The following is a 17940-nucleotide window of genomic DNA, read 5'->3' on the forward strand; positions in this document are numbered from 1 at the left end:
ACCATCAAGTGGCATGATGGTTCTGATGCTTCCTTTCTTGGAGAAGGTAAGGATTCGAACCCTGAATCTTGTAATTGCTAGTAGTATTTAGGGGCCACAACTAACCGTTGTACTAACCCATCAAAAATGAAAAATTATTTTGCCTTTTTCATCAATAATAAAATAATTAAAGAAAAACACCGATTTTAGATACCATAGGAAAGCGTTTTGTCTAATAGGAGAATTTCCATTTACAAGGTTGCTAGTGGGGATATCATTTTGCTTGGAATATACCAACCGAAAGGCAATTATTTTTTATCCTATACGCATATTGCTACACCCTCAAACAAAATGGTATTCTCATTAGCAACGTTAGATTTGATTGGTCGAGTTTACAAATCCTATCAAATGAGTGAATTCGTATTATCCATTTTACACGTGTAGAATATTACTTTCCACTTGTTTCATAAAACTCCACGTAATCAAAGAATAACCAAAGATAAAATCAAAGTCGAATATACAAAACCGACTTCTTCATTTAAATTGTCCCCTGAAAAGGAAGAAAAAACAGATAATCTAAAATTCGTAAAGTCTCACTAATTAGAGAAAGAAAGAAAGAAAGAAAGAAAGAAAGAAAAAGATTTTTTTTTTCCTTCTAGGGTTTCTTTTCAAGATATAATTTTTTTTTAGGGTTTTTGATTAGAGAGATGGAAGTAGGAGGAGGAGGTAGTAATGGAGGTTTGTTATACCATGAAGTACAGGAATCAAAACTATGTGCCGTACATTGTGTAAACACAGTATTACAAGGGCCATACTTTTCTGAATTCGATTTAGCTGCACTTGCTTCTGATCTTGATTCCAAAGAAAGACAGATGATGCTTGAAGGTGAATCAGTTACTGAAGATTTTCTTAGATTTGATTCCGAAGAATCTCATAATGTTTCAATGGATGGTGATTTTAGTATTCAGGTATCTTCTCTTTCAATTCAAGATTGCTCTTTTTTCGAATTCTCTTATGGAATTAGGGCTAACCTAGAATTTATACTAGGGTTAGATAATTTCGAACAAAGGTAGTTAATTTGAATTTGATAGATTTGAAATTAAATTAGGGTTAATCAAGATACAGTAGGTTAAGATATGTTTTAACTTTATTCAATAGGCTTGGTAAGATTATCATTCTAATAGAATCCCTTCAGATAAAGTATGTTAGTCTAGGGTGTTAGGTTATAAGTTTGTTCTTGAGTAGTTGTTATCAAGTATGTTTGTGTTTCCGGTAATGGTTGTACACTTTTGTAGGTCTCTATTTAGGAATTTTAGTAATTTGATCAATTTTTATTTTTAGACTTATGGAACCATGGTCTAATGTGATTTAGTATTGAAAACCCTCGATGGTAATAATAATAATAATAATAGTAATGAAAATTTGTATTATAGTTGTACTGCAAGCGGGGTTCCTTGTCAAGGCACATAATAGATCTCCTGGCTTCGTGTTACTAAGTTTATATGATTATCCTTTAAATGCTAATTATTGGATTTTTATGTTTTTTTTTACTGCCACTGGTGTATCTTTGTCACTCAAGATTCAGCTTATAGAGCTTAAATTCAACCATTATATAAATTTGTTCTTCGTTGACGTATTGCTCTGTATTTGTGTAATTAGGCTACTTACCCAAACACTTCTTATCTAATACTTCTTATATACTTGGTGGTGTTAGTCGTCAAATTACTTACACTGAATCACTTATTATCTAGGGTGCAGGTAAATAAGATGATGTTATTTATTATATCATGCTATATTTGTTTATGTTAGCTTAAGCAAAATTTTAGAAGTATATTTTGGATTCATGTTCTGTAATGTTTTGCACCAATTATAGCAATTATTTTATCATTTATTGACCATTGACGAATGTTATGTTCTCCTTGCAATCTGCACCTACTAAGGATTAATTCGGGGTTCGGTGGCTTCTTATAGAATTTGCAATAGAAGTATTTATAGGCTTAAGAAACTCTTGAATTTACCTAAATACAGTAAACTGATTGGTAGTTGCTCTACCTCTGCTGCAATTTTCTTTGATAAATGCAACTGACCTCGCTCTTGCCATTTATCTGAATTGAGGTGGACAGTGTTTTAAAAAGCGAAAGCGTTAAGCGATACGCTACCCTAGCAAAGCGTAAAGCGGTACCGGAAAGCGTAAGTGAAGCGCTGCTTCGCTAAATATATAAATTAATAATACTTGTGAATCTAGATGAAAAACTAAGAAGCTGTAATCATAATGAAGTGATACTTATATACTAAGAAGTTAACATGAGTACCATACTTCCATGCTGTATCCTTTTCGGTACACTTTCTAGCTTGGCCAGACATGACTAAAGTATTCAAGAAGAATAGAAGATCACAGAAGAAAGGAAGAGGAAGAAGAAACGGCTGTACGAGATAAAGAATATAGTTTTAGGGTCTTAAAATATTATATAAAGCTGTAAAAAGGCTAAAAAGACGTCTAAGGCCTGTTATTGGGCTCTAAAGCCCGGAAAAAAAACTGACATATTAAACCTAATAGCAAAGCGCGAGTATTGGGGCGTTTTCTTAGCAAAGCGTAAAAAAGCGCGTATTAAAGCGTGAAGCGAAACGTTTTTTAAAACACTGGAGGTGGATATTCATTCAGATGCTTACTCATGTATGGCGTTGCCTACCTCGTAGAAATTAGTATGTAGATGGTTTTTCTTCTATGTTCAGTTGGTGCAAGCTATTCAGCAAAACAGTTGTTTCGTGATTGTCTACAAAGCAATAATTTCTCTTGCTTATTTTATAGTCGGATTCTATGTACAACTGGTCTATAGCAACATTCTTCCTTCTTCATTCCTCTCCACGACTGTATGTATGATAGGTTAGTTTGTTTTTGCTTGCAGGTTTTACAGAAGGCGTTGGAGGTGTGGGATTTGCAAGTCATTCCTCTAAACTGCCCGGTTGCAGAGCCAGCACAAGTTGATCCGGAACTGGAAAATGCCTTCATCTGTCACTTGCAGGACCATTGGTTCTCCATCAGGAAAGTAAATGGGGAGTGGTATAACTTCAATAGTCTTTATGCTGCTCCAGAGCATCTCTCTAGGTTCTATCTCTCAGCTTACCTCGACAGTCTCAAAGGATCTGGCTGGAGTATATTCCTTGTCAGAGGGAGCTTCCCGAAAGACTGCTCAATCTCAACTTCAGAGGCTAGCGGTTTTGGGCAGTGGCTCACGCCAGAAGATGCCCAGAGGATCACTAAATCCTGCATTACTTCCCAGTCTGGAACTCACACGACGAGGGCTCCAACTCAGCCCATTGCTAGTTCTTATCAACCTTTTAGGGAAGAACGAAGCCTTTCAGACATGGAAAATGATGATCTTCAAGCTGCCATTGCAGCTAGTTTGATGGATTCTGCACCCCCTGCTTTCACTGCTGAAAATGTTGATGTTATTCCTCCTCCTGCTCCAGTTGCCGTTGCAGCTAGTTTGGTGGATTCTGGCCCCCCTGCCTTCACTACTGAAAACGTCAATGTTGTTCCTCCAGCAGCTCCAGCTCCAGCTGCCAGTGCCACCACCGTAACAACTGATGTTGTACCTGAAGATAAAGGAGCCAAATAGCGGCGGCTCTGGGACAGAATCGATAGGAGCTGCAAGTTCAATCCATTTTTTTTTCGTGTGGATTTTTGTTTTATCAGGTATACTCCAAGGCACAAACCCATTCGGGATTGCCTTGACAGGATTTGAAATTTTAATAAACATCTTTAACGCACTGGGGATCGACTTTTTTGAATTTCTGCACAAAATTAGAAACTGTCCATCGGGTACTGATCGAGAAGCAAAATACTTGAGAAATAACTACGATACCTTCTTGAGATCCCTTAGAGCGAACAGTCCAACACAAACTTCTCCATTCACCATCCGTTAAAAGAATTAGAACTCGGCCGCCATCGACAGAAACAAGAACAAAAGACTTACACTAAAACTGAGGTAACTGCATTCATAGTATAAAACAGAGGAGCAATCCTATCTGAATAGCAACCTATTTTAGTCATACATGCAATTCTGCCAAGTTATGAAGTTCATAAGTCTATATTCACAGGCACCTCATAAGTCAATAAGTTCGTGAGAGTGTAATGGCAACTAAGCAGAAATTTTACTACAATTTTCATAAACCCCCAATTATTCTACGGCATCAAAGATAAAATAAAACAAAAATGAAGGACGGACAGACAGACAGACAAAAAGAAGGAATGCAAAACGAAGGAAAGAAAAAATGATAAATAAATAACATACGGGTATGAAGAGAAAAGTTGTCTGAAAACTGCCATACAAGGTACAGCTTTTTTTGCTTTTGATTATGAGTGTATCCAGACATGTCTAATCATCCTTAATCGCTCTACCCAGATATGTAATGGTGGACAGGAGGTGGTGATGCAGTTCTAGCCCCTGCATCAGGTGGATATTTGATAATGCAATTTAACCTAATTTGCTATTCTTCTGCCACTCAATCACTCAAACTCGTTTAATCTATAGTTGCTATTTATTTTTTTTAATTCAGTCTCTTTTTTGTTTGTTCGTACCACATCTAAAACACCTGTATGACCTAGTCCAATTAAAAGAAACACAAAGTAATCTTTCAGAACTGAGGACTTCATATTCATAATTAACGATGCACTGGTCAAGATGTTCATGTATTCTGTTTGATCAGTTACAAGCTAGCAGAAAGGATCTTCAGATTATAAGGAGGTAAGAAATGTAATACAAGTTTGGGTGTAAGCCCCTGTGATACCTAGTGCTAAGAACAAATATCTAATCAAAAATTAAAAACATCAAATTAAGAAAATTATTTTAAGTCTGCAAATTTCAAGTAATCCGTGGCAAGGACCCAAAACCAACATAAAGTAAACCAACATAATAGGTGTTCAACCTTTCTTCTTGTTCTCGGTGTTCTTCTCCTTGCTCTTCTCAGCCTGTTCATCGGATTTATTCTCGTCCTTGAGCAGTAGCTTCCTACGAAGTTCTTCTACAGTCTCAAAGTGCTTCCTCTGCACCTGATTCCATTGACCAGTTTGATGGTAAGTTTGTGCACCCCACCCGAAACCAACACAAGCTCTAATGCCCGTGTTGGCATCAATGCGATCAACCCCATCTAACAACAGCCAAGGAGGATTAGGCAATTTGCAGGGGCTTAACTAATCCTTATCTAGAGTTCAGATGGCCAGAACAACAAATAGCTAAAAACTAAAAGCATGAAAAATTTGTTCTCATGTCATGGAAAAAAAATGTTTACCTTGGCTGCACCTGAGGATGCCTCCTTGGTCCTCAGCAGAAAACAGTTCAGAACCTACATAAGAAGGTATAACTTTTCACCTCAAACTCATATATGTAGAACACACAATGCTTAAGATTCCTACAACAAATAACCACGCAGGCATGTTCACGAAGCCAGTTCCAAGTTTAAGTTCAAGCATTGCTTTGGTTTTGAATATAGGGCGTCGAGAAAACATTTTCATGAATCAACGAAACTAAAAATAAATTAAACTATGAAGAATCTGCTGAAGTTAATCAATGGACCACTAAGGTAAACAAATTCAAAAAGATCCAACTACCAACATCATCAATGGAACAAAAATGAAAATACATTTCAATCTCCCTCTTTGACTGCATCCTCAATCCAGTTCTGTATAACCACAATCTTCCATCCCACACTCCTTAGCAGCTTCAGCTATCACTAACAACTATACTTGCAATGAGAAGAAAGTTTCTCCACTACTCTATTTAGCCTACCAAGATCCAAGATTACTATATCGTGTCTTTCACTACTAGTACCAGCTAACACGAGTAAATAAAAACCAGCTCTAAATACTGCAAGTGTGAGGAGTATTCTGATTAAAAAAAAATTGCATTGACACAAACAGTACCAAAGAGATGTTAGAGCTACCCAATTCTTTTAAAAGACGAGAAACAGTTTTTTCTAGTTTAAGTGTCGTAGCTAGCAAGTTCTACAGCTTGTGAGAGTAATTACTAATTAGGCTGTCACTAGTTAAACTTGAAGCAAGACGAAAGCTGTCCATGACTTTAACTGGTCCATCTCCAAGTTGACCCTATGGTGTCTTATAGTACCAATAAACATGTGCAAATAAAAAGCAGGTAAGTGGAGCCACCAAAGCAGCTCTAATATACATGCATGTTTCAAGTATGAGACAAATTCTGATACAACAAGTGCATGGTCAAGTCGAGAGTGCGTTCATCCACCATAATTAGTTTACCTATACAGCTAGGGATTTTGCTGAGCCCTAATTTGTTCCAAAGGTGAAAGGGCACACAACATAGATCAAAACCCATATAGGTATTCACTTCATCTCAGAAATATTCTTCTCAATTAAAAGAGTCCTATAATCTAGGTTCAAGCATTGCTTTGGTTTTGAACATAGGGCGTCAAGAAAACATTTTCATGAATCAACGAAACTAAAAATAAATTAAACTACGAAGAATCTGCAGAAGTTAATCAATGGAGCACTAAGGTAAACAAATTCAAAAAGACCCAATTACCAACATCATCAACGGAACAAAAATGAAAATACATTTCAATCTCCCTCTTTGATTGCATCCTCAATCCAGTTCTGTACGTCTTAAAAGGGGAAAACTTTTAAGCAAAATTGAGCTTAACCCCTCAAGAATATATGTCTTATAATCTAAGGTCTAGGGTAATCATGCTTATACACAAGAAGGATCATGTTTAGTTGATGAAATTTCAAACATTGGTATCAGAACAGTAATGACAAACACAAGAAGGATTAAGAGAAAATTTAAATCTGAAAAGGGGAAAAAACAGGAAAGCAAAATCAAGTAAACATTTAAATCTGAAAAGGCAAAAACTTTTTAAGCAAAATTGAGCTTAACCCCTCAAAAGAAAACAACAACTGCAGTACATACCTTTTTAGATTCAGTCCTTACAGTAGAGGCATGGCCTTTCAAGTTCTTCAACAGCTTAGCCTTAAAGACATCACATGGATGTGGTTCCTTTCTTGCAAGCCAGCAGTTTCTCATGTAAGCAATCTTTGCAGCTTCCATCTGTGGAAACTTATTCATTCTTTCAGATTAGGAGTTGATTAGGGCTATAACAAACAGAGAGACTGAAGGAGGATGAGTGCTATGAAGAGAGACTGAAAGAGGAGGAGGGGAGGAGTTGTTAGCCTACTTTTATACCACTCACTTAGGGCATACCAGTCATCTTTAGGGCTTACAAGGGAGGCCCGTCCGGATCGGGTCGGGCCGGAGCAGAATGAGCAAGGAGACAATATCATTGATAATAATAACAAAAAAATAATAACAAAATAATAATAAAATAAAATAATAATAATAATAATAATAATAATAATAATAATCTACCTGTGCAAAACATGTAATCATGGGTGCCAATAAATTCTCAGGTGCAATTAGTAAATAAGGGCTCATTAGAAGTTGAGTCCATTCTTCTCCTTTGTTGCTCTAAACCAGCACCCATTCTGGCAAAGGATGAGTAACCCTATATGCAGATTTTACCCTAAATAAACCATTATTAGTAGGTTTCCACCTAACAGTATCACCCCCATGAGCTGGTACTGATTTCAGAAAATGTTCGGGGATTTGGATGTAATATCATGAATTACACTGCCATGAGCTGGTACTGATTTCCGAATGGCACTGATTTCACTAATACCTGTTCGGGCATTTGTTACTGGTTTCCAGAAAATGTCCTTCACCTACAAACTCGGAAACTTAGAAAATAAGAAGTCTGACATTCATCAATGAAATACAATGGTGATGGAAAAGAGATAGAATGTGAACTTTTCACGTTGATATTATTGGATGTAATATCATGAATTACCTTAGGTTTTTCCTGTTCAACATCAAACAAATACTTCACATCGAGCAGACGGGTATCAATCTTCGCAGGGGCTTTATATTTATAACCCACAATCTAGGTTTCTGCAGATGTGGAACAGACGGGTATCAATCTTCGCAGGGGCTTTATATTTATAACCCACAATCTAGGTTTCTGCAGATGTGGAACGACTGGCAATTGGTTTAGTCACTTCGACTATGTCAAATAACTGCAACGGAGACCCAGCTTAAGATATCAACAGCAAAAAGAAGCAGAAGTAATATTACCAAGTTCAGTGAAACAGAAACAAAGCTCTTACCTTATTAAGACAGTACAGGACCTTACTGTGATCTGAATATCTGTCAAAACACAATAGACAAGCAAACAATACTTGAATACATTTATCACACCATCACATTAAGTAGAAAATAATACAAACTGTAAAACTTTAAATCTAGTAAATATAGCAAATCACAAGGGAAGACTGATACAAGGAGTCGGTGGTAGTGGTAACGTCTATAAAAATATACTATTCTTAGCAGCAACAGTGTTCTTTTTATACATGCACAGATAAGCACAAAGTCAAAATGTCAGAACCACATTCAGTTCCAACTGGAATAAGCTGCAAGGGACCAACAAATGAAAATTTCTACCAGACTATAAATTACAATGTTAAGAATGTTACTATCAAACAGAGCATTTAACCATATTCCACCTGCACTCATTCTTAACAATCAGTTGATCAACAGTCAACATAGAAGAAGAGGCAAATATGAACTTCAGTGTCATCACCTATTTCCCGACAATAATTATTTTTGACTACTTCTAGACGACTAGACCCCTGGAGATTCCTCTCCAAACCCATATGTAAGGGATTGTTTCCAGGGAAGTGTTTATGCTCCAGGATTTTGACCCACAAAGCATCACTCTCAGTGACCAATCTCCAAGCCAATTTAGTCGACAAGGCAGTGTTTAAATACTCAGTTTTGTTAATATTTAATCCTCCAAGAGATATAGGTTTGTTAACGGTCTCCCAACTAGTCAAATAAATACCCATTTATATCCAGAAATATGTTTACCAAAGGAAGCTGATGAGTTAATTTGCTTGGAGGTCGCAAGATCCCAAGCGGGTCAGTCCCCGAATCTGGATGCATCCGTTCAACTTTTCCCATAGCAAGAAGTGTGTGAGGAGCACTGCAGTCAAGCCGAAGTAATCTCTTTATAACGAATTTTTTTTAAGTATAATTAATACAATTACTTAATTTACATAATGAAGAACCACAATGGTAACAAGGCCACACCCCACCTTCCAGGAACGGAATTAAAATCACCACAAACTAACATAGGACTTTAGCGATGACAGCTATTTTATCCAAAATGAAAATGTAAAAGGGAGTTTTTCAGATTGACTAGCAAAATAAATACAAATATAAACATCAAGGACGAGAATATGTTGGATTATTACCTACCAAAGCTTAAAATCTTTCAAATATTGCTGAACACTAACATGTGTGTTTGCCTACTCAACATAAACGAAGAAACTCGTCAACAATGACTAATCAAATCAAATATCCATGATGTATCTGAAGAATCAACTGTTATATATGCTAGCTTACATGTTCGAGGCTCAACGCCTGTCACAAACAGAGTTTCGGACCTTTCTCATTATGCATCATGTGAAACCTAGCTCAATCTGGAAGAAATACAACAAAATCTGTATTTGGATTTAGGGACGAAGTGATTGATCCACTAACATATATGGATTTAAGGTTGGAGAACAAAGTGATTGATTTACTAACATCATACAGATTTAGGGTTCCTGAATCGCCACATAAGAAGTGAAACAAAAACTAAATTTAGGGTTCCTGAATCGCCACATAAGAAGTGAAACGAAAACTATCTTTCGGCTGATGTTATTTGCTAGAAAGGGGTAATTCAGTCATTCAGTATGAGATAAAATTTGATTCCCTGCAATCCGATTCGGTTGCACTCTTTAATCCAAAACGTACATTTGGAGGCAATCAAAATTATTACAGGTTTCACCTGTTTGGTTGGGAGGAACAGGTCAGATTACTTAGTAACCACAGTAAAGAAAATTCAAACATGCAACTTTCATGACAAATACTCAATCAATTACCTAAAACATATTGGGAGATACCAAGTCTTAGAATTTCAACATCCATTTCCACAATGTTTCGAGTGAATCATCCAATTCAGTTGCACATAAACCCCAAAACATTATATTTAAACTGGGTAATTTGCATTACCTCCCCCGTAATATTGGTAATTTGCATTACCTCCCCCATAAAGATTGGTAATTTGCATTACCTCCCATACAGAAATAAAATTAGCAAAATCTTCTCTCGTCAATAATTCCGTTTATTCCAAGTTAACTGACTCAGCACTAACATACACGTGGTTTTTATTTTTTGGGGGTAATTTGCGTTACCTCCCCTGTAGAGATTGGTAATTTGCATTACCTTCCCTGTAAAGATTGGTATTTTCATCACCTCCCCTACAAAAAAACTACATGTAACTTAGTGCTGAGTCAACTAACCTGGAATAGACGAAATTATTGACGAGAGGAGGTTTTGCTAATTTTATTTTTGTAGGGGAGGTAATGCAAACTACCAATCTTTACAGGGAAGGTAATGCAAATTACCCCTATTGAAACCCTATAAAACATTATAAAGTGTGGTCCTAAAAAAAATAATTTAAAAGATGAAGAGTAATGATGTTATAATTCTAACCTTTACTGCAACCTTCTCGCGCTTACTGCGAAACGCCCACTAGCAATGGCTAGTCTAGCAACCACTGGTGTATCATCATTCAAATAAAATATCAGACTGCAATTCAGGTATCAATTCTGAATATTTTGACCCAATTTCACCAACTTCCTATTTTTTTAACAAGCTCAAATAAGAAAACAACCAGGATGAGAAGTTGCTCAACCAGAATTCTAACACCAGCAGTTTCACTCAAGGGTTCCTACTCCAAAAATTCTAACACCAGCAGCCCACCACCATGTCATCCCTCGGTACCAATGCCACCTTCGTCTCTAAATCATCCACCCACTCCATGGTCGAATCCTCCGCATTCCACCAGTCCCACCTCCAACACCAAACCCACTACCTCCCCCTGCATCCGCCCCCTCCCAGTTTCCATCAAGAACTCCAACTCCATAACACCAGTCCCACCTCCAACACCAAACCCACTACCTCCCCTTTGCATACATCCCCTCCCAGTTTCCATCAAAAACCCCAAATCCATAACACTATTTAAAACAGCATTGATACAGGAAGATGACTTGGTGGTACGGCTGGTCGGGATTTGGTGTACCAGGTGGTTCAGGTGGAGTCGTGGAGGTTTTAAATAGTGTTAAGGCATACTTTCCATCAAGCAAACCAGTCTGAAATAGAGGGGGAATTAGTCAAGACAGTTTCAGATGTATCAAACTAGTCTCAGTGAAAAGCAACTTTGTCTGTCTTTGGCTAATACCTCCATTTTGTTCTTCAAGAACTTGGTTCTCCCAAACATATTCGGATATATAAGTCTTTCTTCCTCAGGTTTTCGACGCTGAGCACCGAATTTCATTACTGCAGCATATGATAAGTTTCACTCGTCCCTCTAGGCTCTCTAATTAAGGAATGTAATAGTCATCATCTATGTTGTAACCCTCCTTATAACCAAAAAAAAATATATATATATATATATTTAAGAGGCAAGAAAACATCATAAAAAACAGATATGGATTACAAAAAAAAATATTTAAGAGGCAAGAAAACATTATAGAAAAAGAGAAAATAAAATCACCAAAATAACATACAACTCTGAACGGAACAAACAATTCCATACCATTATAAAAGATACTAGTTTCAACAAGGCCGATGAAGAAAGAAGAAGCAGTTCTCTTTTTTTTTTGATCGGTAATACAGTTTTCATATCGTTCTGACCCATTATACAATAACAAACCCCATATCGCTGAAAAAGGAAAAAAACAGCATAATCTAGGAATAACTTAGCGCCTAAACTCTCAACGAATCCCTGCAATCACTGGGTCAACAACAAGGGGGGAGGGGAACACGAGGTAAAAACTTAGTCGAACGCATCATCAGGAAGGGGCTAGTTTGCAGCTTGGGCCAACTCTTATTCATGCCTGAACTAAAAGAAGAGTTTTCAAGTTTAGCAGCGAAAGTTCTCATAGGAAAGCTGTGAATTTAGGCCAATAAAAAGATCAGCCTGTCTAGGGAACTTACTCTGCTGTGCCTCCATATCCATTGAAACCTCTGGGGGAGCAAGTGCAGGTGACTCAAGAAAGTGGAGATTGGCATCACTGCACATCAATGAATTAGTAACATCACAATAAGCTAGAGAAGCAACACCTAAGAGAGCAGAAAAGGAGGTGCATAGTTGTTTTTTTTTTTATCGGTCAGAGGTGCATAGTTGTTGACAGTACCCTGCACGCTTCCTGGCGAGATACGTAGTTACTCTTTGCAGAAATCTCACAGTACTGCAGATTCTTTTTCCTGTGGAGCTTTCACTTGCCTGTTCTTGACATGAACGCAACCCTCTAGATCTCTTTTTCCCTCCATGTTATCCGAAAAGAAAATAACAACAGTAAACCAGATCTATCTAAGAACTGAGAAGGAAAACAATACAAGTGGATCCGATAGTAATGATATAGATGCATCAGAAGCCGATATCCAGAAGAAGCAAACCCTAACCCTCATCGGAGAAGAAAACCCAAAAACAGGCAAGTTATTCAAACAGAGTAATTATCGGTTGGTTTTCGTTACTTTTAATGGAAAAAAATAATTCTTATTTACCCACACTCACCCACTTGCACACATCCCGGACCACAAAAACAAAGAGTACTAATCTATACCGTACATCTGTTGCCACTGTCTCATAATTATGGTAATCTAAGACAAAAAAGAATCTTATTGAGAGTCCCGATGATATTTATTTTCAGAGCATTTCTTTAGCGTCGATAAAATAATTTTATGAATCAAAATCAGCTATTGGGATACAAAAAAAAGAAAAAAAAAATTAGGAAAAATCCTAATTTGTGCAATAAGAAAGATGAAAACACTGCAAAACCGATTCACATCCTAATTTGTTATTTTTGGAAAATTTTAGGTTTTCTAAAATAATAAAAACACCCGTTAAATATAACTATATGGCACAAACAGCGACCTAAACAGACTTCTGAATAAGAAGTTATTAAGAAATTAACAACTTTCCTAAAATAGCAAAAATGGCCATTTGAGACCCTAAACGAAGGAATTTGGTTATATTATGAAGACCGTGAAACATGTATGTCTTGATCGTTGGGTCGTTTCCTACCAATTTAGATCCGCCTTGAACTAAATTATGGTAATTGGATTTTTAGCCTCCAAATAGGCTATAACTTGCTCATCTGCATCATTCTCCCGTGGTTGAGAGAAACTTGCCCTGTAATTTTGCTGATCTTCATCTTCTTAATTATCTCCACGTTACAGAATCAAGTGTTTGGCATTAAAAACATCAGAAGTACGGATATGATAGGAAATCTTGGCAACAGTTTCTACCGGACCAATCTTACGGGCCACCAACTTGTTACATTCGCCCACGGAGAAACGTTCCTTTGTTAATATCTCTGCGTGTTAAGTATGTCGCATGCTTATACTTCTCATTAGCTCGAATTGTTGGATACGCTTTTCAGGTCTAGTTTCAACTCTCTTCAAATCAGGAACAAGTGTTAAATCTATTGATGCTCATGCGTTGTAGCCATAAACAACCTTGAAATGGCTCATACCCAAACTACGATTTACTAAGCGAGTGAATGCAAACTCACCTTGACAAAGTTTATGATCCCAACTTTTCAGATTTTCTCTGACCAAACATAATAGTATATTACCCAATGAACAATTCACGACATCTGTTTGTCCATCACTTTGAAGATGAAATGTAATACTAAAGTTAAGTCTAGTATTAGATAACTTCCATAAAGTTTGCTAGAAACACCTAAGAAATCTTGTTCCCCAGTCACTAACAATTGAACAAGGAAATCCATACAGACGATAGGATACATTAGGGATTGAAATAGTTCAAGTCAATATTACTAACCTCAAGAGGAAGGATGATGTCGTTGTTGTAGTCGTTGCTTCTTCACTTTCTTCAGATTTTCCGAGTAATATTTGTACGTTTCAACATTCCTAAACGAAGTTAACTCTAGTACATAATCAAATGAACCTTAAATAATATTTTGGCACTAAAAGGAGACAACCAAACTTGACATACCAACGCTTGTTGGGTTCAACCGAGCTATGCCCTAACAAAAGGAACCAGACAAATCTTTTCTTCATACTAAGGGATTCGATCATTCCTATTCCACAAATAGACAAGCATACTATAGTTATGGTCCATGATTTGTTCGTTATGTTTCAAAGTCATTTAAAAGGAGGAAAAATGACTTTAGAAATGCAAAATATATTGATCATCCTTTAAAAGGATCAATTTCGGAAATAACCTTTCGAATGTGATGATATATCATATCTCAAAAAATGGAAGACGAAAAACAATCAAAAATAATGTATTACCTAAAACGGTCTCTTTTTACCCAATCACTTCTTGCGATTTAGAGATTTGTTTGTTCAAAATGGGTAATTCTAATTGTTTCCTCTTAATAAAAGATTTCAGAATATTCTTCTTTGAGAAAAAGTCTCATTTAATAAAAAAAATTGAAAATATTAGAAGAATCAGACTTGTTCAAAATTTACCTTTTCTTCATGATTCTCTTGTAAGGAACATGGAAGAGTTGAAGAATGTTATATCAAAAATGATATACTCTTGTAGATTTCAAGATCTTCTAACTAGAAAACTTCATATAATTCTTTTCACTAAGAATGAGAAAGTTTACATCGAATTTGTTGGAGAATACTGCATTCAACATGTAGAAGGTATCCTGGATATCTTTGTTCAGATTTATGCTCATTCCAGATTATGCCCTTCCTTACATAAGTTAGAGTAATTAGTCTTTGTGAAGGGGTTGTTGAACTGATTGGAAGAAAATAACTCTTGAGAGAGTTATCCTCAATTACCGCAATGAGATTATTTTTCATGTTGTTTGTTGGGCATGCTACAGAGGTTTTCAAGATCTTCAGATAATTAAAATTCACTTTGTCAATCTGGAATTGTTGAATAAAATATTGAAGAAATTGTGGAGACTGAGGAGAATAAAGATGAATAAGTTTGAGTTACTTAATCAATCATAAATTAGACTTCAATGTATTGTTTTATTCGATATCTTTGTATAAGGTCTATTTCGAATAAAACTGAAAAAGCAAGGGTCTAACAACACCGCCCAATATTTCGCTTAGCAATCTGTATGGACAAACTCCGAAGCACTCTACTAGAGAATCAACTAGACAGTTAGACTCAATCTAGAATACAGTGTCTCAAGGAGTTAATATGTCTATATCTCAATTTGATTGATACTCAAGCAAATAGAAATCTGCGAGTCAATCAAAGAGAGATAACTTGGACGGTACCAAAGACCAATTTCCAAGTGTTAATCAATGAAACCAACAATCACAAGATTGGATCTCTAATTGATTAACAACGCACAATCTGTATTATTTCAATTATATAAACAAATATAATGCGGAAAAGAAATAACACAAACACCAGATAATGAGGAAACCGCAAATGCAAAAAAAAACCCGGGGCCTAGTCCAGATTAGATACGCACTGTATTAAGCCGCTACAGACACTAGCCTACTACCAATTAACTTCGGTCTAGACTATAGTTGAATCCCTACCAGTCTCCCACTGATACAAGGTACAGTTGCACCCCTACGCCTCTGATCCCAGCAGGATACTACACACTTGATTCCCTTTGCTGATCTCACCCACAACAAAGAGTTGCTACGTCCCAAAAACGCAGGTTTTGATAAACAAACAAATTTGTATCACACATAAAAGTCTATTCAAAAGATAAATTTGTCTCCCACAAATAAACCCTAGTTTGTTCCGTTTTCTGATATTAATCAAGGTATATTCAAGGAACCAATTGATAGATCCGGTCTTATATTCCCGAAGAACAGCCTAGATATATCAATCACCTCACAATACTCAATTCTGAATACACAAAAGAATATTGCGAATTCACGAACAGTGAGACGAAGATGTTTATGAATACTTTATCTTACCTATCGGAGAAATAAGTTCTAAAGCCAATCAAAAACGATTGTACTCGTACGATAGAAAAGTAAGATCAGATCACCAACTACAAGAAAAGTAATATCGGTCTGGCTTCACAATCCCAATGAAGTCTTTAAGTCGTTAACCCGAATTTGAAGAAGAAACTCAAGGGTTAATGGAGATCGACTCTAGCTTAGAGAAAACTAGTATCACACGAGAAAGGTGTGTGGGGATTAAGTTTTCCTCTACCTAGATGTCTTCTTTATATAGCTTTTCAAATCAGGGTTTTTGCTTAAGGACAAAGCAATCTCTATTCAACGTTGGATGAAACCTGATTTAGATTCAAGCCAATATCTCTCAACCGTTAGATCGAAAGACAAAGCTTGTCAAACACACTTATATACGTTTTCCAAGTTCGTGAGAACCGACCCATACGTTTATGTTCATGTTGGTTCAATACAGTAACCCAAAGGCAACCATATGAGCTTCTCATATTGATCTGGTTCCTCATTCATCATAACTAGTTCACTTGACTCAAACGAACTAGTTAGAGAGTCATTCAATTGCTATGAGATCTTATGTAACTACACAAGACACAATTGAACTCTTAGATGATTTCGATTCGATTAGAATCGGCTCAATGAACATTATAGCCACGGTTTGCATAAAGCATTCCTTATTAATTTAATGTTTATGTTCAGAGCACACCTTTAGATCATTACCTCTTAAGTTCACAAACAAGTTCGCGGATTTAAGGTCTATCAGTTGAGTTTTCCAAACTCATCAGAAATTCTCGGTCGAAAACTTCCGCCAGTTCACGGACTGGGTTCCCGGACTAAGCAGCAAACGAGTTGTTGGAAAATCCAGCAGATATTTTCGGTCGAGAGCTCTCGACAGTTCGCGGACTTGGCATGCCAATTCCAAAATCCACCGAAATACACTTGCTCAACAAAGTTGAAAGAACTTCGGATCAAGTGATTCCACGGTTATGTAATCTAACTCTCATTTCAATATGAAACATTCTCAGAGGGCGGTATTCAGTCGTGAGCGAATCGAACGACCTTTCTCGTCAGAGCAATTTCCAAACATTGAAAGATGAAGATAAACCTGATCAAAGTGATAAGCTTTAACAACACATGAATTTTGAGAAAAAGATAAGCATTAAATACTCAGCTCGAAATGTGTTTGATCTAGCCTATATAGCATACGACTTTTGTCTCATAAGAAGTAGGAGATAGAATAGATAGACTTTTGAGTGACAGATAAGTTCAAGTCTTCACATACCTTTTTGTTGATGAAGTTTCACGGTTCCTTGTGTGGATCTTCGTCGTTGTCGTTGAATCGCCATGAAGTTCTTGAGATCAACTACACTTTTCCTATCCGATTCCGAGACTTGCTAATAGGCTAGAAATCAAGACTCTATAGTTTTTGAAAAAGCGGGGGTCTAACGACACCACCCAATATTTCGCTTAGCAATCTGTATGTACAAACTCCGAAGCACTCTACTAGAGAATCAACTAGACAGTTAGACTCAATCTAGAATACAGTGTCTCAAGGAGTTAATATGTCTATCTCTCAATTTGATTGATACTCAAGCAAATAGAAATCTGCGAGTCAATCAAAGAGAGATAACTTGGACGGTACCAAAGACCAATTTCCAAGTGTTAATCAATGAAACCAACAATCACAAGATTGGATCTCTAATTGATTAACAATGCACAACCTGTATTATTTCAATTATATAAACAAATATAATGCGGAAAAGAAATAACACAGACACCAGATAATGAGGAAACCGCAAATGCAAAAAAAAAACCCGGGACCTAGTCTAGATTAGATACGCACTGTATTAAGCCGCTACAGACACTAGCCTACTACCAATTAACTTCGGTCTAGACTATAGTTGAA

The 17940-nt window shown here is 36.6% G+C and overlaps 2 protein-coding genes across 10 annotated transcripts; one reads left to right on the top strand and one right to left on the bottom strand.

Annotated features, from left to right (window-relative positions):
- Positions 1 to 543: 543 nt before the first annotated feature.
- On the top strand, positions 544 to 3750 carry LOC113313654 (ataxin-3 homolog). The gene is made up of 2 exons (XM_026562445.1): positions 544 to 947; positions 2886 to 3750. The coding sequence occupies exons 1-2, from the start codon at positions 687 to 689 to the stop codon at positions 3597 to 3599; spliced, it is 975 nt and encodes a 324-aa protein (XP_026418230.1). The 5' UTR covers positions 544 to 686; the 3' UTR covers positions 3600 to 3750.
- A 947-nt stretch (positions 3751 to 4697) lies between these two features.
- LOC113310164 lies at positions 4698 to 12719 on the bottom strand. 9 transcript variants are annotated; one of them, XR_003340996.1, is made up of 11 exons: positions 12305 to 12719; positions 12105 to 12181; positions 10599 to 10662; positions 9318 to 9367; positions 8928 to 9042; positions 8168 to 8207; positions 7852 to 8077; positions 7374 to 7726; positions 6918 to 7055; positions 5272 to 5325; positions 4698 to 5130 (listed from the first exon to the last, which is right to left on the bottom strand). XR_003340996.1 is itself a non-coding variant. In XM_026558742.1 (8 exons), exons 5-8 carry the CDS (start codon positions 7437 to 7439, stop codon positions 4904 to 4906), a joined length of 387 nt encoding a protein of 128 aa, XP_026414527.1. In that variant the 5' UTR covers positions 7440 to 7726; positions 7852 to 8077; positions 8168 to 8207; positions 8928 to 9042; positions 9314 to 9367; the 3' UTR covers positions 4698 to 4903. The 9 variants fall into 9 exon arrangements, 2 of the variants coding, with proteins under 2 accessions (XP_026414527.1, XP_026414528.1); XR_003340997.1 differs by lacking the exon at positions 10599 to 10662; XR_003340995.1 differs by lacking the exon at positions 9318 to 9367.
- Between the last annotated feature and the right edge of the window lie 5221 nt (positions 12720 to 17940).

This window comes from Papaver somniferum, chromosome 9 (genome assembly GCF_003573695.1).
Source record: "Papaver somniferum cultivar HN1 chromosome 9, ASM357369v1, whole genome shotgun sequence".
NCBI lineage: Eukaryota > Viridiplantae > Streptophyta > Magnoliopsida > Ranunculales > Papaveraceae > Papaver > Papaver somniferum.